The following is a 22,642-nucleotide window of genomic DNA, read 5'->3' as shown; positions in this document are numbered from 1 at the left end:
CCGATGCTTGTCAGAGACCTTCATCCGCACACAATTTATCGTAATCCTTAGTTATTAAAATATAATATAAACTATGATATATTTCCCATGTTTAATTTCTGTGTTACGGAGAAAAGAACACAACTTTTAAAATATATTTATATAGGAAAGACCCATAGATGTGACCCAACACGTACCATCCATGCACGAACCAACCTACATTTCCAGCACGTAGAGTCTGGGTTTTCCCACACAATCCCCATGAGCGGGCACGATTTGCACACAGCCCTCTAATTTTATTGATCACAATATTTATGCACGGTCTGATCATAGGGCACGGAATTTTTTTCCAATTTTAGTATGATTAAAGGGGTAGGATCTCATTAACGTTTGTGTTATTTTTTTATAGCCCTTGAAATCATGTGGAAAGTATTCAACAAAATGTAAAAGTTCTCACATGACCAGTGCTATATATGCCTACTGCCTGCAATAAAGACCTACGGTCACTTTTTTCGTGAACAAAAAGTTAAATGTATTTTAGCTATCTCTACTCCAATGATAGGTTTGCGGTAGCACCATGTAATGATATTCTCTAAATGAGTTGAGGTGGTTCTAAAAAGAACCCTTGGTTTCAACTCGACGTTTCGATCAGTATGCTCTGATCGTCTTCTGGAGAAAGCTTTCAGAAGCCGATCAGATCATATTGATCGAAACGTCGAGTTGAAACCAACGGTTCTTAGAACCACCCCAACTCATTTAGAAGATACCATATACATGGTGTTACCGCAAACCTTCCCATACTCGTATTTCCACCATGTGAAGTTTCAAAATCTCTACACTTTTCGGACACCCCATTCACTGATCTCCACATGTCAGTGACCTCTTTGGACTTGAACGTCTTGCCCCAGGGTTGGCCTTCTTCTGTTCCCCAACAATCCTTTTTTATCATGTTTAATTGGCGAAGAATCTAGTAGCAATTGGCATCCCGAGGCTATAAATGTGATAACAATAAGTTTGGATAATCTGGTTCAGGTTTATTCAGCAAACCAGGCTGGCAAAGAAAGTTCTTTATTGACTGTTTTCCCTGTTTTCTCTGCGCCTTGAACACCCAGCAGGGTGGATATGTGCGCATTACAAGTCTTATTATTATTATTATTAAAGCTTTTGGGTACAATAGACTTTCGATGTAGTTGCCATCCCAAAAACCTGTGACAATTTGGCTAGTTGGTCATTGAAGTTGCAAGAGAATAATGAATGGGAAAAAACAACACCCTTGTCGCACAACTTGGTGTGCTTTCGGGTGCTTTAGTTGATAATCAGCAACCACTGGTATCCTACACTCTATAAGACAGCTCTGACGGTCCATTCTTGTGATGTTGCATACTATTGGTTAAAACGAAAATTGTTTACCATGACCCGAGTTATTGTGATACCTCATTTCCTGTGTCTGGCTAACCCTGACCCAGATATGGCACTGGTACCCGACGAAGCATGATTTGGAAACTCAAACCTTTATAATAAATCATACAGACAGTTGTTGTTTGAATCTATAGAAACATTGTAAAGTGTGTGTGCCCTTGTAAAACTTAATTGGTTATGGTTGCCAACCGGAACACATTCCAATCTTACTTAAAGGCGCTGGGACAGGACACTATTGGTAGTTACTCAAAATCATTATTAGCATAAAACCTTTCTTGGTAACGAGTAATGGGGAACTGTTGATAGTATAAAACATTGTGAGAAACGGCTCTCTCTCTCTCTCTCTGAAGTAATAGTTTTCGAGAAAGAAATAATTGTCCATGTATTTGATCTAGCGACCTCAGATTTCAAGTTTAGAACAAACCTGTGTAAAACTTTAAACTCACTTGGTCGTCGAAGTTGCGAGAGAATAATGAAATAAAAAACACCCTTGTCGCAAAAGTCTCGCGCTTTCACGTGCTTGAAGTCAATACCTCAGCTGAGGTCTCGAACAACTCAAACATTTTCGAAAACTACATTATTTCAGAGTGAGCTGTTTTTCACAATGTTTTATACTATCAACAACTCTTCATTGCCCATTACTAAGTTAGTTTGTATGCTAACAATTATTTTGAGTAATTACCAATAGTGTCCAGTGCCTTTAATATGCCGTGTTGCTCAGTCTCTGCCCAGAGTGGTTTTGATAAAGTAGGTTGAACTTACCTCCAAACCCAAGTTATTGTTCCCCCAAATTTGGCGACACTTTACGGTATGATAAATTGACATGTCTACATTTATTCGGGATCTATTTTAGTGGGATCTTTAATGTAAACTAAAAGCAATGTTTTTTTGCCGTTGGCATATATTCGGGAAAAAGTAGTAGTGGTAATATTATCACTTTTGTGTACTCTGTTCAGTTTTCAGTTTTTATATCAGTTTCAGTTTTTGTATCAGTTTTTATATCAGTTTCAGTTTTTGTATCAGTTTTTATATCAGTTTTTATATCAGTTTCAGTTTTTGTATCAGTTTTTATATCAGTTTTTATATCAGTACTCTATTCAGTTTTTATATAAGCCACATTATATAAGCCACCGTCTGTTTACCAAACAATTACTTTCACTTTAATAACAATCCACCACACTTCTTTTATTCTGAAAAGAGGAATAGGACGCTTACCCTAAAAGAGAAATAGGACGCTTACCCTAAAGGTCAGTATGAACGGCTTTCCCTCCATCCCGAAATTGTTCCAAAGCTTCATTGAATAGACTTAGTTTGAAAACAAGTAAAAGTAAGACAAAAATGTCTGCGCTCATCTTAAAGGCAGTGGACACTATTGGTAATTACTCAAAATAATCATTAGCATATTAGCATAAAACCTCACTTGGTAACGAGTAATGGGGAAAGGTTGATATTATAAAACATTGTGAGAAAAGGCTACCTCTGAAGTGACGTAGTTTTCGAGAAAGAAGTACTTTCCACGAATTTGATTTCAAGATCTCAAGTTTAGTGTTTGAGGTCTCGAAATCAAGCATCTGAAAGCACGCAACTTGGTGTGACAATGGTGTCTTTTTTGTATTATTATCTCGCAACTTCGATGACCGATTGAGCTCAAATTTTCACAGTATTGTTATTTTATGCATAATGTTGAGATACACCAAGTGAGAAGACTGTTCTTTGACAATTACCAATAGTGTCCATTGTCTTTTAAGATTATTCACACATATGAACTTGTATTGTTATTATGATTATATATTTGTTGTATTATGTACAGCAGTATTTGGGTATCTACAATCTCCCCAATATAATGATCAGTAATTCAACTACTTGTCATGCTAAGGTAACAACAACCATTAAGAAGACCTGCTTGAACGAAAATGTCAGTCGTGAACTTTGCTGAATTCCACTTAAATGTTTTCGATGAATAAGGAAATCGAGTCATATGATTATATATAGATTTCAATTGTGTAAAAAAACAATCATTTTGTATGCCCTTGTCCAGAGCTTTTCTGCGAGATTTGCGAAAAGCCCCGTTACGTAATCACTCTCAAAACGTCATAAGTAGATAAAGCCACTTTGTTGCAGCGTGGATGTATAACAAAGCAAACTCCTTCAAATGACGTCAGCGGCATTGTCCTTTGACGCCCGCTCTCAACGGCAGAAGTGTTTTTAGTTTTTCAAAAAACCTTTAGGTAGGGGCCTGATTTTTTACTCGATAATTACGAAAAGTTCAGAAGTGTACACATATCAAAACTACATTAAAATGGTGAACATGTGCATTATAAACAAGTAAAAATACCATTTCTGTTGTAAACATTCCGCTCAGGTAGCTGTTTAAACTTTGCCAGTAAATTGTGGAAGCCTTGATACTGACAGAAAACTTAAACAAAGACGTCATGAAGTTAATTCACTGTTTTGTTTGTCTTAAACTAACAAAGTTAACTATTTTCTAAGGAAACTTGGCAGCAGAAACAAAATGTATGCCCTATTGTTCTTGGCTATGAAGAGCTATAAGCGATACTTCCAAAGCGATGGAGCTCACTATACTCCTGTGCCACTCCCTGTTAAAGGCAGTGGACACTATTGGTACTTGTCAAAGACTTGCCTTCACAGTTGGTGTATCTCAACATAAGCATAAAATAACAAACCTGTGAAATTTGAGCTCAATCGGTCATCAAAGTTGCGAGATAATAATGAAAGAAACACCCTTGTCACACGAAGTTGTGTGCGTTTAGATGGTTGATTTCGAGACCTCAAGTTCTAAATCTGAGGTACTGAAATCAAATTCGTGGAAAATTACTTCTTTCTCAAAAACTATGGCACTTCAGAGGGAGCTATTTCTTACAATGTTGTATACCATCAACCTCTCCCCATTACTCGTTACAAGAAGTGTTTTATGCTTATAATTATTTTGAGTAATTGCCAATAGTGTCCACTGATCACGCCACGTTTAGTAAGCCGCAACTGTGAGCCGTTTAATTATCACAGCGGCAAACTTTGTCCCTAAGTTTTCCGTGCACCAATGCACACTGACAACAATAATAATTTAGCAATAATATTTGTCTAGCCAAGTGCCTGGGGGCATAACTGGTGTCACGCCATGGACATTTAGTTTAAGTTTTTTTCTTATTCTGTGTGGGGGAACTTTGCTATAAAGCATAAAGTACATTTACGAAATTTCACCTCGGCTATTACTATAATGGAAACGACTATACTGAAACTAGGCTTGTGAAATAAGAGATGTTAAATGTTCCCACTGCTCTAGAATTGCAAGGGTCGTGGGTTCGAATCCCACCAAGTAACATGCCTGTGATATTTTGTTTTCACAGGATTCGGGAAAGTACTGAGTATACAGTGCTGACACATCGGTATAGGGGTAAAAATAAAAAAATAATAGGCTTGTGAAGTTTGTGTATTGCAAGCTGCGTGAACAAACAAACAAACAAACAAACAAACCAACAAACAAACAAATAAACAAACAAACACACACCCCAAAAGAACAAATGAACAAACAGGCAATCACGAAATCATAACTACGTTGAATTGACAAACATCCCATGAATTCCGAAAGGTAGATCCTTCACTTCAGCACGAGCAACTTCTTCAAGCGTCTTCCCGTCTAAGACGACAAGAAACGTCGACTTGGTGGGCGGGGATACGTCAGTCACGAGAGACAGAACAACACCTGGGATGGTACATATACATAAAAAATAATGACGTTAATAATAATAACTAGGCAGTGCTTGTGAAAAACACCATAAAGCTACCCTGTGTTGTTCTGATTCGATTTTAATCGATACATTGCTTTTAAAGACACTAAACCCCTTTGGTAATTGTCAAAGACTAGTCTTCTCATTTGGTGTATCTCAACAAATGCAAAAAAAACACCTGTGAAAATATGAACTCAATTGGTCGTCGAAGTTGCGAGATAAAACACCCATGTCGCACGAAGTTGGTTCTTTCAGATGCTCGATTTCGACACCTCACCTGAAAAATTCCGATTGGCATAATACTTTTCCCACGAGTTGTTACCTATTTTCAAATTGCACTTTACTACATTGTGTTTATCTGTACAAAACATAATCTGAATTGAATGAAATGAAGCACAACTATGCAGGTCAGTGGTTTTATTGAAACAGAATTCATATCGGTTTACTGCAGACTGAGCATGCATGCAAACCCCGTACATTGTGTTTTGATGATAAACGTTGCTTTCCCAGGTTATTTTTCTTCACCACACGGGGTGTTTTTTTTACCGGGAAAGAAGGTGCAAGCCATTGTGTATTTTATAGTACACATAATCATGGCGCTGTATGAATAGGAATCTGAATAGAGTCGGCAGAGCATCATGAAGGAAACGTCACACTAACTTTTTGTGAAGAAGACAATACAGACATTTCAGTTTTAGACATGGGAAGAAAACGCCATTGGGAACCCCACACAGTATAAGATAGGGACTGAAGAACCTAATCCACGTGAATGTCTCTACGGTCCCGGGGTATCGAACCGGTGTGGCGGTTTCAACTTTCCGCTGTGTTTAGTTTTCCGAATGACCAAATACGGTAGCATTACGTCATGCGATGCCGTATTGAGTCATCCGTTACCCGCCGGTAGCTGTCATGGCGGCGTCCACGAGTCGAGTACAACTAGCGGCAAACGCGTGGATCGTATGAGTGTTCAGTTTTCCGGGTGACGTAGTCGGACATATCAGCACGTTGTTCGAACGGATTTAGCTTTCCGGCGTGTTCAGTTTTCCGGGTGACCCCAAATTGTTTATTTTACGATTCTTTTCTGTGTAGTCACATAATCTCTTGCCACATCTTTACATGTATTCATGGGTACAACTTTAGGCAGGTCACACTCTGCTTGCATAAAAAACTACTCATGTACTCGACTCGTGGACGCCGCCATGACAGCTACCGGAGGGTAACGGATGACTCAATACGGCACTAAAAATGGACTACTTCCGCTTGCTGCGCGCAGGCATCGCATGACGAATGCTACCGTATTTGGTCATTCGGAAAACTGAACACAGCGGTAAGTTGAAACCGCCACACCGGGTCAGCCCCCGGTGCCCTGCTTGTGGAGTGGGTCACTTGGGGTGACCTGAGGTGCATGCCGTCACCACGAGAGGGCGAGTGTGATCGTTCGATTAGCTCTTGTCAGGGGCTCACCCGAGTGAGTACCGCGGGGTATACCCAGGGAAGCTAAACGAACGCACCCATAGTTGGGGTTTTACGTGTACGTAAACACATTAATCAATTCGATTCAATTGAAAAACGAAGGATTTCTGCTGAATGAGTTTATTTGATTTTGATAAGCGAGAAACCGGTCATGCCAGGGATTCTGCTTTTGCATTAAAAGCGATATTTATAATATTAATAAAGCGATAAGATTATACAGCGGTCATGTGGCGGCAACGTGCTTCTGTAATTTGCTGAGTTTGTTTTTATATTTTGAAAAGTACTTTGGAATTTAGATCAATAAATGATTGGTTATTACCATCATCTTCATCCACGCCGTTGGGGTTAGGGACGAAGACTGGCTCCGAAGGGTAACACGATCCCGACTCTGAGCCCCAGAGGACACGACTCTTAGTTTTGATGTCAATTTTGGAAATCTGAAAGAACGAAAAGAAAGAAAGGAAATCAGAAACAAATATATATAATATCGAAGTCTTATAATAGCGCACGTATCTACCAAACAAGGCGCTTAGTATATACATTTACACAGATAGGTTATAGAAGTTCTTTAAAGATTTCTGAGACCCAAATGAAGCTCTTTATAAGGGTTTACAATTCAGGTGCTGCGGCGGTGCATAGGAAACTGAACTAACTTGCATCTGTAAGGTATTATTGTATTTTGGGGAAACGTTGTACTTGGCGTGAGTTACCGTGAGGAAAGGGATGTTTTATTTCAGCCTCTTTCTTTTACTTGTCCATTTTGTGTGATGTATAAATTATAATTATTCCAGTTGCCTTGTGTTGCTTTGCGTGACAATGGTCCGACATGAAAGGCGATGGTGATTTTTCATTCCAGATCCCCAAAGTACTAATAATACATTATTAATGAAAACACAAGTATAAATAAATTTCACGAAACGCTCGGATTAATCTTATCTCAAGTTAAAATGAGTAAACTCGTCCTAACTTAGTATGGGTTGAATGCGTCCTAACGGAACTTAACTCGTCATAAGTCTTAAGATTAATCCTCAAGTTAGGAAGAGTTTGGTGAAGTCGACGCCTGGATACATAATAGGTATTTTATTGTAAACTTTGTCAACTTACAGCCCACTTTGTGTATCCCAACATGCATTAAATAACAAATCGGTGAACATTTTGACTCAATTGGTCATCGAAGGTGTAACTTGAGAAAAAGAGAAATGTTTATTACCCCTTTCTCAAAAACTATACACGTATACTTCAGAGGAGGCCGTTTCTCACAATGTTTTGTACTATCAACAGCTCTCCATTGCTCGTCACCGAGTAGTTTTTTATGCTTACTAACAATTATTTTGAGTATAGGACAAATAGCGTCCACTGCCTTTAAATGTGTACTGTGTTCTTACCTGGCGAAGATGATGTGTTACGACGCCGTACGCATATCTATATGGGCGACCATTGTAGCTGTTGTAGTTTATTTGAGGAAGCTCAAACGCTGATGATAGGACAAAACAAAAACACTTATACCATTGGTTTTTAGAACGTTGCACATGTGTACACTAAAACTAACCTGTAAACATTTCATTTCAAAGGGTATAAGTCGTTTTATTTTTATTTTTATAGATATCTCCGAAAATATGGAGCGATGTCAACCTAGGAAGAATAATCCCTAATAGGAATACACAATCTAAGAAACGTTACTGCTGTAACGCTTCTCAGATTACACATTTTAAGCTTCCTGACGTAATTTTTCGCAACCACATTACTTTTAAAGGCAGTGGACACTATTGGTAATTACTCACAATAATTATTGGCATAAAACCTTTCTTGGTGACGAGTAATAGGTAGAGGTTGATGGTATAAAACATTGTGAGAAACGGCTACCTCTGAAGTGCCATTATTTTCGAGACAGAAGTAATTTTCCGCGAATTTGATTTCGAGACCTCAGATTTAGAACTTGAGATCTCGAAATCAACCACCTAAACGCACACAACTTCGTGTGAGAAGGGTTATTTTTCTTTCATTATTATCTCGCAAGTTCGATAACCGATTGAGCTCAAATGTTCACAGGTTTGTTATTTTATGCATATGATGAGATACACCAAGTGAGAACACTGGTCTTTGACAATTACGAATAGTGTCCACTGCCTTAAAATCACATCATCTTTGAGGGGGAAAATAGCATTACGACTGTATGACTTTTGACTGGCACCCCGAAACCCGTACGTACATATACATTTATTAGGAGAATGCCAAACATAGGGGGGCTGGACAGCTCAATTGGAAGAGCGCCGGGTATAATATAATTTGTACTAACTTCCCTCCTCGCAGAGCACCTCGGGCGTGCACATCACCGTGTCTTTCCCAACGAGCTTTGCTGTGGCTAAACTGTCAGCCAAGGTAACAAGTTTGTCGGAATTTCCCTGAAAAAAAAGAAGAAAAAAAGAATGGAGAATGGACCCATTTTTGTATAAGATCATGATGAACAAAAATCTTGTGTTTTATGCAAACAAGAATGGTATAAACAAAACCCCAACCAAACAAACAAGTTTGAGGACAAATAATTATCGGTAGTTATTATAACCTGTCTATGGACATTCTGCCTCAGCCTAAATCTAAATAAGAAACCTGCAATGATATAAAAACATTACTAATTTGTTTATTTATCAGTAAAATAAGAATGTCAGGTAAATAAAAAAAAATCATTTTAGGCCCCCGAGGACCGTGATGAAACTCACATCCAATATCAGGGGGAGAACGAAGCGAACGGGTCGCAGGGATCCTTCGAGCGAGGAAGCCCCACCAGACCTTGTTGACTCCAACGTCGCATACTTAATAATGGTGTCGTCATTGTAGCTGCACAGATCCACTACCACGTGACCTTGGTCCTCGTAGGCGTTGATGAAGTGGAAACAGAAGAAGGAGTCGGCTAGGTACTTGGTTGTGATCAAGTGACCGGTATGGATGTTCACAATGTGGAAACGGCACCTGTGAAGTCAAGAAGAATGATACTGTACTTAAAATCGTTCTTTGACGAATGCAATTGTTGAAGTTTTTTCCTGTGATGTATGTACATGCATAGACTCTGTTTGTTGTACAATAGGGCGTGTAAAGATGCTTTAGACTGCTTTGCTCCTGCAGCTTTTATGGTTTACGTTGTTTTTAATTTGCAAGAAACAATACGGCTTTTTTTGCATAAAGGCAGATGGACACTATTGGTAATTACTCAAAATAATTATTTTACGAGTAACGGGGAGAGGTTGATGGTATAAAACATTATGAGAAACGGCTCCCTCTGAAGTAATGTAGTTTTCTAGAAAGATTTAATTTTCCACGAATTTGATTTCGAGACCTCGGATTTAGAATTTGAGGTCTCGAAATCAAGTATCTGAAAGCACACAACTTTGTGTGACAAGGGTGTTTTTTTCTGTCATTATTATCTCGCAACTTCGACGACCGACTGAGCTCAAATTTTCACAGGTTTGTTATTTTATGCATATTATGTTGAGATACACCAAGGCTAGTCTTTGACAATTACCAATAGTGTCCAGTGTCTTTAAGCAGCCAGATGAAATCGGGTCTAGAGTTAAGTGGCATTTTTATAAAGTTATAGACATGCCTGCATTATTATAATGCCTAGTATGTATTAAAAAAAAATTGAGTGCAAAAATAATTTACTTCTCGTTAGGATGGAACTCTAAACTGGAGCTCATCGCAACTTCGCGTAATTTGCAAGTGAGTATCTTCAGGACGTTGACGTTAAAGGGTTGTTCTAGAAACACGACGTAGTTCTTGGTTAGTGCGAAGCTGTGGAAATAGGCCGGGTTGCAGGTGGAGGCCGGAATGCTGCAGAGAACGGTTGCCGTTTCTAACGGGTTGGCATTGTCCCCTGTTGTGTGAAAAGAAAATTAGACGAAATGCATCACGGAACTGCTAACAAACAGAACTCGGGGCACATTGGCCTTTGACTTTGTGGACGAAAATCGGGGAGTAAAAACACATTCATAATACACTGAGTGACTCTATTAATGTCGTCACACATAAGAATAAGATGGAAAATTCACGAACACTAGCAAACACAAAGTAAACCGTGTTCAGCACAGTGAGTATATTATTTTGTATTTTTTTTTAGACAAACCCACATTCGGTAGACAATGCTTGGTCATGTGGCACGAGTGGAGCTTAGTTGTCTTTGAATTGTGTTAGCAAATTGAGCAGTAATATTCAAACCCAAGTCAGCCATAATACAATACACGCCCAAAAATAAACAGAATGCGATTTTCACACAAAATCTCTTGCACCAGTGCCGTGCAAACACCAGTGCCGTGCAAAGCACAGCATCACGCTAGTGTCTTTATGAAAAGCCAATAAAACCTTAGTCTTGGCCCAAATACGTCGGTGACAGATAGTAGATAGTGTACTGCGCTCGTTGTTAATCGTTATAGCACGCCCTCTGACGGCATAATTTAACCAACTTGACCTGATGTAAACGCTAGAGACTGCATGTAGACTGCAGGGCGCCTGTCTTTATCCACAAGGATGAAGACAGGTAACTGCTACTCAGATCCAGTGATTCCATTGGATACAATGATATCATTGGATAAACGTGCATTGACATGAGCTTTCCATAGATGCCCAAACAGTACACTTCCATCACGTCCGCCATATATTTTGACTGCGTATCTCTGGGTGCGTTCGTTTAGCTTCCCTGGGTCGACCCCGGTGTGTGGCGGGTTTTTTTTCCCAGGACGAACGTGTGGAGATAATTACCCACGTTCGTCCTGGACAAAAACCCCGCCACACACCGGGGTCGACCCAGGGAAGCTAAACGAACGCACCCTCTATTTTTATGTGAAATTAATGTATAGGTCAAATGTGAAGATACACGACGACTGGGGGCCAGTCCCTGGCGCTATACACGAGCCTCGAAGTGTGACGTCAGATGTTCAGAGGCCATTGCAAATGCCATTGGCCATTGCAAATAGTACAAGGTCAAAGATGATTTTGGACTTGGGCTCCGCAGCTGCAGAGCTCTGGGTAATTCACGAGCCTCGAAGTGTGACGTCATGCTCAGGCAACGTACATGCGTGCACGTTTCCATTGATTGTCAACAAAGATGGCTGCCAATGCAAGGAGTTCATTGTTTTAATTTACTGAATCACAGAGAAAGGACGGGTGTCGTTGTCCCTTTATTTTTTCGATTTGATATCAATTATAAACATAAATATAGATTACCTTTCTTTGCTTTGACCATCTTAATGATGTTGTAGTTACTTCTAAAACCGAAGCTTGAACCCATGTTATACACCACGCCGTCTTCTCCATAATGCGGATGTGCTGTAGCGGAGTTTACAGCCACATAATCCATAATGTCGATCTGAATAAAAACCATAAGTGAGCGATGTTCAACACTTATATAAGTCAGGATGCATTTGTTTTACCTCACTGTTTTCTACGAAGGGCAACGCCCTTTGGGAGACAAAGTTCTGATGTCCTTGACTATTCCAAGTATCCAAGATGTAGATTGGGTACCTGAAGTTGTTTAGTGGCCTCTTGTTTTTGGTTCTTTTTAAGATTCTTAAAGTATTTTTAAAGTAATGTTTGTCCTTATTTTTCATTCCTAAGACACGTGACCATAATGTAAAACAGCTGTTGCTCGTTACCAAGTAAGTTTTTATGCTAACAATTATGTTGAGTAATTACCAAACGAGTCAAGAGCCTTTAAATCAGACAACTTCCCTTGAAACTCCGGACCTTACCTTATCGGTGACTTTCAGCGTCTCTGGATCAACCTTGCATAACAAATTGGACTCAGTCAACGCGTACAGCTCATCATTGCCAAGGTCTAACCAGTTGACGTTGCAGTTGTCAGTCGGGTCGTACATTGGTTTCTTGAAGTAGGAGAAGAGATGCCGAAAGTAGCTCTTACATGGGTCTCGGTGGATGGCAGTACCAAAGGTCCCCAACACAAGACGCTGTTCCGATTGAGCCAGCTTGTAGGCGTCACACTCCAAGTATCTACAGACGAGAGGAGGGTGGGGGAAAAACATAATTACAAATCATCTGTGTATAGATGAATGTCACATAACGTCAATGACCGCCATCTTTGATCGTACAAGCATGGAAGGCTATCATTGACTGAGAGTTATGCACATCGCGTACACACGCGTGCACTTTTCCATTGTTCAAAACGGCAACATTTGAAAATCGGAGTAAGCGACTCTAAAACAAATATCGATTTTTTTTATATTACTAACATCATGCATTTTGCTTTGATACCCGGTGGCCTACGTCTTGTATTTGCACATTGTCTTTATTTTCTCCACAGCGCATGGGGGGGGGGGGGGGGTTCCATACGCGTATTATTATGCGCTACACAAGAATGTTCTTACTATTATTATTATCCAAGTATCCCATCAATCATAATCACGCACAGTAAACACGCCTGCTTTATATCTACATTAAAATTTACGTTAATGGGAGACTTTGAAACGCTAGGTGGAAGGTAGCAGACTTACCAAGTAAATTTCCATTGTTTACGTAGTTCTGAGCGTGCGCACATTACAGAGATTAATGAATTTTACCACGTAAGTCTGCTGCCACCAAGCGTCCCGAAAGTCTCCCATTCCCGTCAACGAGGGTTGTTATTATATTAAAGTTACCTGCTCTGGTATGACACTGTGCCGTCCTTGATTATGAATTTGTGAAGGAGAGCGAACCCATCGAAGAAGCTTTCAACTTTCTGCTTCCCAACCTCAAACAAACCCGGTCCGTTGCGATACAGCGACCCGTTTATCCATTTAGGCACCTCACCTATGTTCAATAACAGAAACAGCAAAGTTATGTTTACACGGGTATGCAATAATGTCCGCCGGACGGTTTTGCATTTGCAATCGTGTCCGCCAGGACGCTACTGCATAATGCAATTGTGTCCGCCCGGACACATTTGCATATGCAGTTGTGTCCGCCCCTTGCACAACCGTCCTTGCAGTAAATTAAACGCCCTTGGTCGACGGAACACGTTCATCATTTTTTACAAGCTAAGTGCATGTCATGGATGACATGGGAAATGTTCGGCCATTGGGTATTCGTTGCAATCGTTTAATACGTGAATATTCATGCTGCATATACGTAGGTTCAGTGCATGAAATTGCGAGTAATAGCAAATCTGCGGGGGAAATCTGCGTGTGGCTGATCGATGCAGAGAAATAACCGCAGTCTCAGACTTGAATTCAAGTCTAGGACCAATGGGACCTTTAGTACGCTCTTACTCTTTGAACATACGGCCGGTGTGATTTTCTGTCAATCTACAAATTTTAAAAACGTAGTGAGAACGAGTTCGATGCGATGGGGGTACTAGCTACGGATCAGGGTGGGATTAGGGTGTCGTGCCTACATATCGATTCCTGATCCTTGAAAAAGGATTGTCACTCCTTGTGTAAATTCATTTGAAGTAATCTGTAATCAAAATAATCTGTCACTGAGTAAGGTCGAGTTAAAAAAAAACATGTTTAGCGTCCCCGCCCGCTTCCTTATTAGATGCCGCCTCCTTTTTTATATTTTTTTATGCACATTTTGTTTTCATTGCTTTTTTTTTTAAATGAAAAAGGGTTATTTTAAACGATCTCAGCTTAAACAATCTGAATGTCTTGTCTGAATTTCTTGACCAAAATGTTTCATTTATGTGTTGTGTGTTTAAGCAGTAGAAAAAAACAATGGATATTTGACATTTTAAAAAGAATGACGGCCATCTTGAAATAAAAAATAAAAAATAAAAAGTACTCCCTCTGAAGTGGAGTAGTTTTCGAGAAAGAAGTAATTTTCCACGAATTTGATTTCGAGACCTCAAGTTTAGAATTTGAGGTCTCGAAATCAAGCATCTGAAAGCACACAACTTCGTGTGACAAGGGTGTTTTTTTCTTTCATAGTTATCTTGCAACTCCGACGACCAATCGAGCTCAAATTTTCACAGGTTTGTTATTTTATGCATATGTTGAATATGTTGAGATACAGCAGTTGAGAAGACTGGTCTTTGACATTTACCAACAGTGTCCACTGGCTTTAACTATTAACAGTCTGCGCATTATTTGTTACTTTTTTAAATCGAGTGGCGGAAAATGAAATGTTCAAGACTGGCTCTTTAAGGACACTGGACACTATTGGAAATTACTCAACTTTCATTATTATCTCGAAAGTTCGATGACCGATTGGGCTCAAATTTTCACAGGTTTGTTATCTTATGCATACGTTGAGATACACCAAGTGAAATGACATGTCTTTGACAATTACCAATAGTGTCCACTGTCTCTGAATGAACTATGGTCCATCAGTAATCCACCCGTTCATTTTCTCACAAAGACACATGGACCATACTTCTGTTCTGCTTGTTTCCTCTCATGAGCCTTGAGCACCTCAATTTGGTGGAAGTTTTTGGCGTCTTACAAATATTCTATATAATTTATGAATATAATTTTGAGTACGAGTATAACAATACTAATAATACTTTAATACTGATGGACACCGAGCTCTGTGAAAAGAAAAAAAATATATACGAAGACATCGTTTTTCAAGCCATCTTTCTGTGGTAAAAATGTAGCTCAGAAAAAAAAAGTTAGAAACTATTTGATTCTCACTTACAGCTCCCGCAGACCTGAAACTCTTTACAGTAAACACATACTATTAAAAAAATAAAAAAATATTACAAAATCATAACGATTGAACCCATAAGTATTGAACCTACCCTTTATTTTTGCTGGGGTGGGTTGATGAGTCTCCGTGTGGATCGACTGATATAGCTGCCGGTAGTCGGATGATCTTGACGTATCACGGCCATTGCTTTTTAGATGCGTTGTGTTGGACTCCATCTCACACATGATAATAACTTCTATTTTAAAAACAATGTAGAAGCTGTTCACCAACCGAGTTTCTGGTATAAACTGTGGAAAAAACTTTTTGGCGACCTGGATTTATATGCGTCGTTTCTCGACCCCAGCAGAGTTTTTCCTCGCAAGCTAGATGATAAAACACTGCAAATAAAAACAGGTGACGTGTGACCATATACCGAGCAAGGACTATTATTATTGGGACAAAAGCAGTTGAGATGTGAGTAGATAAAGGGGCAAGGAGCTTGCTCTAATATAGTCCTTGCCCTTTGGATGAAGAAAGCAATTTCACCGCAGGAGATTGTGCGGTGTCGCCCCCCCCCCCCCCCGTATATGACAAACTGTGTACAAACTTCGTCTGAGGTCCCCCTCTTTTGAATCCTCCTCCCGAGTCCAGCCCATGTTAAAGTCACCTGGAAATACATTTTTTTAGTAACTGTTTGTCACGATTGGGATTCGAACCAACAACCTCCGGATTAACGTTTAGTGTTAAGTAGAATTATCATCTCAATGCCAGTATACAATTGTAGCATGCTGTGACGGGGTCCATGGCGTTTGGTACACTCATGGGGGAAGTTGGTGCATGCGACACAGTATTATGGCTGGTATTCTTATTCTGGTCAGCATAATTTTGTTGTGCTTAAAGTCACCCGTGGAAATATATTTTTTTTTCTTTCAAACATAAGAGTATATGCTTACGAACAATAAAACAATTTGTTTAGTAATTGTTTGTCACGATTTATATGTTTAAAAAATATATAAAGTTGTTTGGGGCTGACTCCGCCTACCCCTTTTGTGACGTCAGTCGAGGCAGACTTTGCCTGCAATGCGTATAGTAAAGCCACGTGCAAAGTACATGTACGTCCAAGTCGTGAGTTGGTACGTTTCAAAAAGTGTTTTTCTGCATTCAGCAGCAATACACCTGGTCGGCATTGCCGGAAAAAAAAAAAAAAAATATTTTTTTGAAACGTACAAACTCACGACTTGGTCCGTACATGTACTTTGCAGTTGTGTTTACTCTACGCATTACAGGCAAAGTCTGCCTCGATTGACGTCACGAACAGCGCCCTCTCGGGTCGGGGTCTACTCTTAAATTTGTAAATAACATAAGAACTGAATTGTTTTAAACCTTAGTTAACTGTTTATTCACATTCCACTCATCAAAACACATACATTAGTGACAAAAGCTTTATTTTGAAAAAATACCACTTCCAGGTGACTTTAAAGAAATGTATGTGGTTAATTTCGTACATTTTACGAACAGTGTGTACGGGTGGGTTTTTATACAGCGGCGGTCTTTTTTTCGGAGTGAATAATTCTACTGCCTTGAGAGCAAGGCTAAGCCCATGTTAATTTCTCGGGGATCGAATCTCTTAGAGATGCGTTCGGATCGGACAGCTGTTTGTCCCGTTTGTTATGCATATTATTAAGAACCATGGCACTTATCATAACGATAAGGGGTTCTCCGATGCTCCTGGTTTGATTGGTGCAAAACCATACACATCGGAAACTGTAGCGCTCTCTAGGTTTTGCTTTTACATAATGGTCTGTTATTGTATGACCCGACTCTAGTTTCAAAACTCTGCGGCAAGATTTGTTACTCATACTCGATTGAATCCAGTGCTAGAGCAACGTTAAGCGCAGGCCGGGCATAATAACCCTTCAGACTGATTATATAATAATTGCTTTCTTTTCTTTGACAAATTGCACGGTCTACGTTAGCCTTGCTCAAGGCAGTCGCATTATTCGCTCCGAAAAGACGCAGCTGTAAACCCACCCGTATACCCTGTTCGTGGTGCGTGCGATCACACCGCATGACCCACCCGTATACACACTGTCAGATCGTACGAACACAAGTCATCGCACTCGCACCACTAACCGCATGCAGAGGCCGTCAGGCCGACAGCCTTGTCGGGTCTGTATCTTCCGGGTTTAATGTGTTGTATTGAAAAAATTCCACCAGTGGAAAAAATCGGGGGGGGGGGGGGGCTCTCGGATATGCTAGTATGCAGCTCATGAATATGTATATCGTTCGTCAGACCTATCAGACAACACAGGATGTGAGGCAAATGAATTATTCATTTTGACGTCCAATCACGCACGCCTATCATGCTCGCTGAGCGTCCGTGGTGGTGGTGTGTGATGATGTAGACATGTCTCGTCCTCGCGGGCATTATGGTAATGAGCTGACCGTGGGAACTCTTCACTTATTATAGTAATGAGGTCAGTGGCTTCAACACAGACCCTACAAGGCTGTCGGCCTGACGGCCTCCGCATGCGGATAGTGTACGGGGGCACCGTGTCGTGCGATGTTACGCACAGTGAATACGGGTGGGTTTTATACAACGGCGGTCTTTTTTCGGAGTGAATAATTCGACTGCCTTGAGCAAGGCTAGGTCTACGTGCACCTGCATCATATACTGACATCACTTTTGTTATCAATGTATTGGTTTACGATAACACTGTGTGCGTAAAATATCTACTTGTCTGGGTTATTTTCTTGTTACATATCACAATGTAAATAATGACCATGGAGCTACTAACACTATGTTTACACTTGATCCAGCAAGGTGAATCAGATCCAGCGAGGTGAATCAAGCCGTTATCAGGCTAATCCCTGTCACGTTTACACTTAAGTCATATCTGGCATTGATGCATCTTTCCCAGTGCTTGTTGAAAGGCAGTTCAACACTGCTTGTGTCAAAGGTCAACTGAAGAAGCTAATAATTACCACCGTGCCAAAAAAAAGGAATGGGAAAAAACAGAAGGAAAAAAATCAAAGCGTGGTTCGGTCACATTTGTTGCAGAGCAATGGGGCCTGCGAGGGGATGCAAAGGCCAGGTATACCATTACAATCGTGTGGTCCTCTTTGAGTGCACACATGCTGTTATGACGTGTTGGAACCAGCGCAAAGGGATAACCATTGAGGTATGGCATAACCATGGAGGAAGATATGGCATAACCAACGTTTGCATATCCATGCTCTGGTGAACCAGTTGCTTACTACTAGTTTTTTGCTTCTTTTTTTTTCAAATCGCCCGCGCTGTCTGTTTGATCGGTATAGGTCAATTTGCTGAGTCTGATCCAGCGTTGCGTTTACACTTGGTTGTTGATTCACCTCGGTGGATCAGACTCACCTTTGATTCAGCAGTAAGGGTGGATCAAAAGGGTGAGTCTGACCCTGGTCCACCGTGCGTTACACTAGCGTTGATTCACCTTTGATTCACCTTCGATTCACCTTGGTGGATCTGATTTACCTTGCCGGATCAAGTGTAAAGGCGGTGTTATAGCTCCATTGATACGACTCGACAGGCCATGGCCACTGACAGCAAACGAAATCTACAAATTATACTCGTGCTAAAAATATATCAAACAACTGTTAGATCATGACACTTAATAATTTATGCGCCTTTATGCACCTATTTTCAATTCAATTCAATTAAAAAATGATTTGTTAAAATGTTTCGCGGTTACAAACTGAATTTCACATGTCAACATCAAATACGTTTAAACACTATTATGCAGATTTGAACTCACCTTTTATTTTAGCGATTTGCAATCTCGTTTTCCTGGTTCCTTTTCTCACCAAACGCTCCATAACAGTGTAACAGTTACGCAAAATTATATAACTGTGATACAACAATGTTTTCAAAAGAGCCACCACCCTGGAGAAAGCGTATTTTATTGAGATTTCGGAATGATTTCAAAGTAATTTATAACCATTACTGACAGGCTAACAAAACATGGGATTCGCCCCCCCTCCCCCTCCCCCCCTCCCCCTCCCCCCATACGGCAAACTGTGTACAAACTTTTTATGATAATCCTCGCCCATGTTAATTTCCCATACAAAAATATGGTGGACTATGTGGACCGAATCTCCGGCGAACAAACAAATTCCCTGAGACAGGGAAGATCAATCTCTCTGGTCTAGCCACAAGCCCACTTCATCGAGGCTCTCAGAGCCATCAGAACCCGGAGGGCAGATTGCGCTGTCTAATTGTGGTATCACGGGGTACGGCTCAAACTTTGTTCAGCTATCTTTAACAACTATTGGAGTGCTGATGTGGAAATAATGACTCAAAATAATATACTTTTCCATAAAAATAGTTTTTTTTGTGAAAAGCGCAGCGCTTGCTTGGGTACTAAACCATGCAAGGCCCAAGGGATACAGAAGGTCACACTTTTAAGCAAATGACACGTGGTCCCTATAAAGCACATAGATCAGACAGTTCGCCATTCCCACATTACTTAATAACTGTACGGGAACAATTTACAGTTGTAGGATTTTGCCATTGCACCATGGAGCATGATAGTTTATTGCCCCATTTCTGTACGTTACGAAGAGAGAGAGGGGTGGGGTGGGGTGGGGTGGGGGTTGGGGTGGGGCCGGTGTAAGATCATCCATAGTGTCAAAGCTTGTTTGTGTGATTGTAATATTTATAATTAACCATCTTCAAATCAACCGTAGAATCAATCATAAATGTATCTCTCAGATACATGGACAGTCACCAGTGAACTCGAAGAGAAATTGGGTGGGTGCTACACAAAACTTCAGCGTTGGCAGAGTTTTGTCTTGCCCTTTCCATTGAGTAAGGACAGAGAAGGAGTTACAACTGCAGGGACTTCAAAAGTACTATCTGTGTATAATTGGTGTCAGATAAAATAAGGGCTCTAGTTGTAACTCCTTCTCTGTCCTTGCCCTTTCTAACCAAACCACTGCCCCATGTTGGTTGACCTCTATCCTAAAACGGGACAGCGTGTGCAAAGGAACTGACCAAGTGTGTGTGGTTAATTATAAGACAATGGAAAATATTGAACATGCTGCGTACATTGTGCACAACGCATGTGAACAATGGAAATATCCAAATAAAAATAACAGTTTGCATGAGCTCACAGCGTGCCTCGTTTGATGGTTGAGAAGATTTTACAAGGTCTGATCATCTAGATAACTGATTAGAGCACTATTTGTATAGAAGAAACTATGAACGCAATCATTGAGTTCCGGGTAACGGGTAGGGAGACTCATATCGACAGTCTTTAGTCATATCTATAATCTTTGGCCAACTTATAGTAACACTACTGACACGTTTCCATCCAGGGGCGGGAGGCGAGCAAGCTGAGGCACATAATTTTTGTGGCTATTTATTGTTTCAATCATTTTGTACATTTTGTTTGGCCTCTTTAGTTTGGGGAGGGGGTCCACTTCTCTTTCATGTTTTAGCGTTTGTTTGTTTGTTTGTTTGTTTGTTTGTTTTTTATTTAAATTTTAATGATTTTTCTTAAACTAAGGTTATTGTTTTATGTGGTATAACTTGTGCAATTTTACACTTTAATAGTACGTTATGTTGCTGTACAATAGGATTGTAAACTTCATGTATTTTTATGTACACGATGTAACCTGTGCCATCATGTTTACAAAAGAGCCACAGAGCCTGGCCTTCCTGCAGGCATGATTTGTACACAGCTCAATGGAAGAAAACATGAAATCTTATATTTTATGAAGATTGCACTGTCTAATTCTTATCAACTTTTGATATGATGAAAGGGGGCACATCTCAAAACTTGTCCAGCTTGTACTTTCATAACTCTTGGATTTACGTGGAAATTATGACACGAAATGTCAACTTTCACATTGGACCAGTGTACTACAGTGCCTGCCAGAATACTTCAAGAATGTACAAGGTCACACTTGTTGTAAACACGGTTCACATGGTCTATACTTGACGAATAAACCATTCAATTCAATTCAATTCAATTCAATTCAATTCAATTTGTTTGATCGTAATTGATTTGAGGGGCAAATCAAGAGGGGTTTGGGAGGTTGGGCGGGCTGTTCCCTAGACTGGGCCCCTCAGGATAAAGACAAGTCCCCGCCGCTAGATCCAGTGATTCCATTGGATACAATGATATCATTGGATACGTCTAGTGACATGAGCTTTCCATGGCCAAACAGTATACATGCACACCGGTGTGGCGCACGGTGGGCCAGGGCAAGGTCAAACTGCGCCAAAATAGGCAACTGGTGATTGTTTGAAAAATCAGTACTTCCATGCTGTTATTGTTCTTAATAGTCCAGGGGTAATGAAAAAAATCTCTTCAAAATTCGGGTTATGACTTTATTTAGACACAAAATGGTAAAAAAGTGCGGCAAAACCGTTGAACTTAATGGGTATTTTAACTTGCTGCCCTGATCGGCTCATAAAAGATAATGTCATGAAAACCGTGTCGATGGTTGTTTATAGTCTATATGTCACGAAAATTAAATTAATAATCAGTTTAATTTCTGTTTACTGTTTGAAAAAGGTCTGATAGATCCCATAAAATGCCTACTAATTTTCATTCATTTCAATCAGAGACATAGGAAACATAAAATGCCGCCGACTGCCGCTTTAATTCTTACTATTTTCAGTAGCCTGAACCTTCAGTCTAAAACCAAATTGGTTGCGACTTTTTGCGACTTCGGAAATTATTCAATTTTTAAGTTGTATACCCCTATGAGAAACGCCTGTTTTGACTCAACCACCTGTAACGACTTCAGCGGTCATATTTCTCTGTTCAGGAAGGCAGTGGACACTATTGGTATAATTGTCAAAGACTAGTCTTCACAGTTGGTGTATCTCAACTTATGCATAAAACAACAAACGATAATTTGAGCTCAATTGGTCGTCGAACTTGCGAGATAATAATGAAAGAAAAAAACACCCATGTCACACGAAGTTGTGTGCGTTTAGATGGTTGATTTCGAGAACTCAAGTTCCAAGTCTGAGGTCTCGAAATCAAATTCGTGGAAAATTACTTCTTTTTCGAAAACTATGGCACTTCAGAGGGAGCTGTTTCTCACAATGTTTTATACCACAAACCTCTCCCCATTACTCGTCACCAGAGGTTTTATGCTAACAATTATTTTGAGTAATTACCAATAGTGTCCACTGCTTTTAATTAAGTCTTCCGCCGTTTTCAGTTTTCCTGGACTCAGTACGGCACTAAATATTGACTACTTTCGCTTGCTATGCGTAGGCGTCGCATGACGTAATGTTACCGTATTTTGGTCATTCGGAAAACTGAACACGGCGGAAAGTTGAAACCGCCACGCCGGTTTTTGATGCCGGTCTCTGACGTTATTCACGAGCCTCGAAGTGTGACGTCAGATGTTCAGGCTAGGTG

The 22,642-nt window shown here is 40.1% G+C and overlaps 1 protein-coding gene across 1 annotated transcript; it reads right to left on the bottom strand.

Annotated features, from left to right (window-relative positions):
- Nucleotides 1-2,356: 2,356 nt before the first annotated feature.
- On the bottom strand, nt 2,357-15,469 carry LOC139939580 (carotenoid-cleaving dioxygenase, mitochondrial-like). Its single transcript, XM_071935589.1, has 10 exons — nt 15,337-15,469; nt 13,259-13,409; nt 12,356-12,614; nt 11,832-11,973; nt 10,275-10,485; nt 9,335-9,584; nt 8,914-9,019; nt 8,003-8,091; nt 6,937-7,054; nt 2,357-5,119 (listed from the first exon to the last, which is right to left on the bottom strand). Exons 1-10 carry the CDS (start codon nt 15,467-15,469, stop codon nt 4,968-4,970), a joined length of 1,611 nt encoding a protein of 536 aa, XP_071791690.1. The 3' UTR covers nt 2,357-4,967.
- Between the last annotated feature and the right edge of the window lie 7,173 nt (nt 15,470-22,642).

This window comes from Asterias amurensis, chromosome 7 (assembly GCF_032118995.1).
Source record: "Asterias amurensis chromosome 7, ASM3211899v1".
Classification (NCBI taxonomy): Eukaryota; Metazoa; Echinodermata; class Asteroidea; order Forcipulatida; family Asteriidae; genus Asterias; species Asterias amurensis.
This window is presented reverse-complemented; position numbering and strand designations above follow the sequence as displayed.

Excerpts from the sequence above, each read along its gene's own strand:
- LOC139939580 (XM_071935589.1), bottom strand. The coding sequence starts at position 15,469 with ATGTGTGAGATGGAGTCCAACACAACGCATCTAAAAAGCAATGGCCGT. Across the intron at positions 11,974-12,355 it reads CGCTGAAAGTCACCGATAAG|ATCGACATTATGGATTATGT; the intron begins GTAAGGTCCGGA and ends GTTTTTATTCAG. Across the intron at positions 5,120-6,936 it reads CGGCGTGGATGAAGATGATG|GTGTTGTTCTGTCTCTCGTG; the intron begins GTAATAACCAAT and ends GTACCATCCCAG.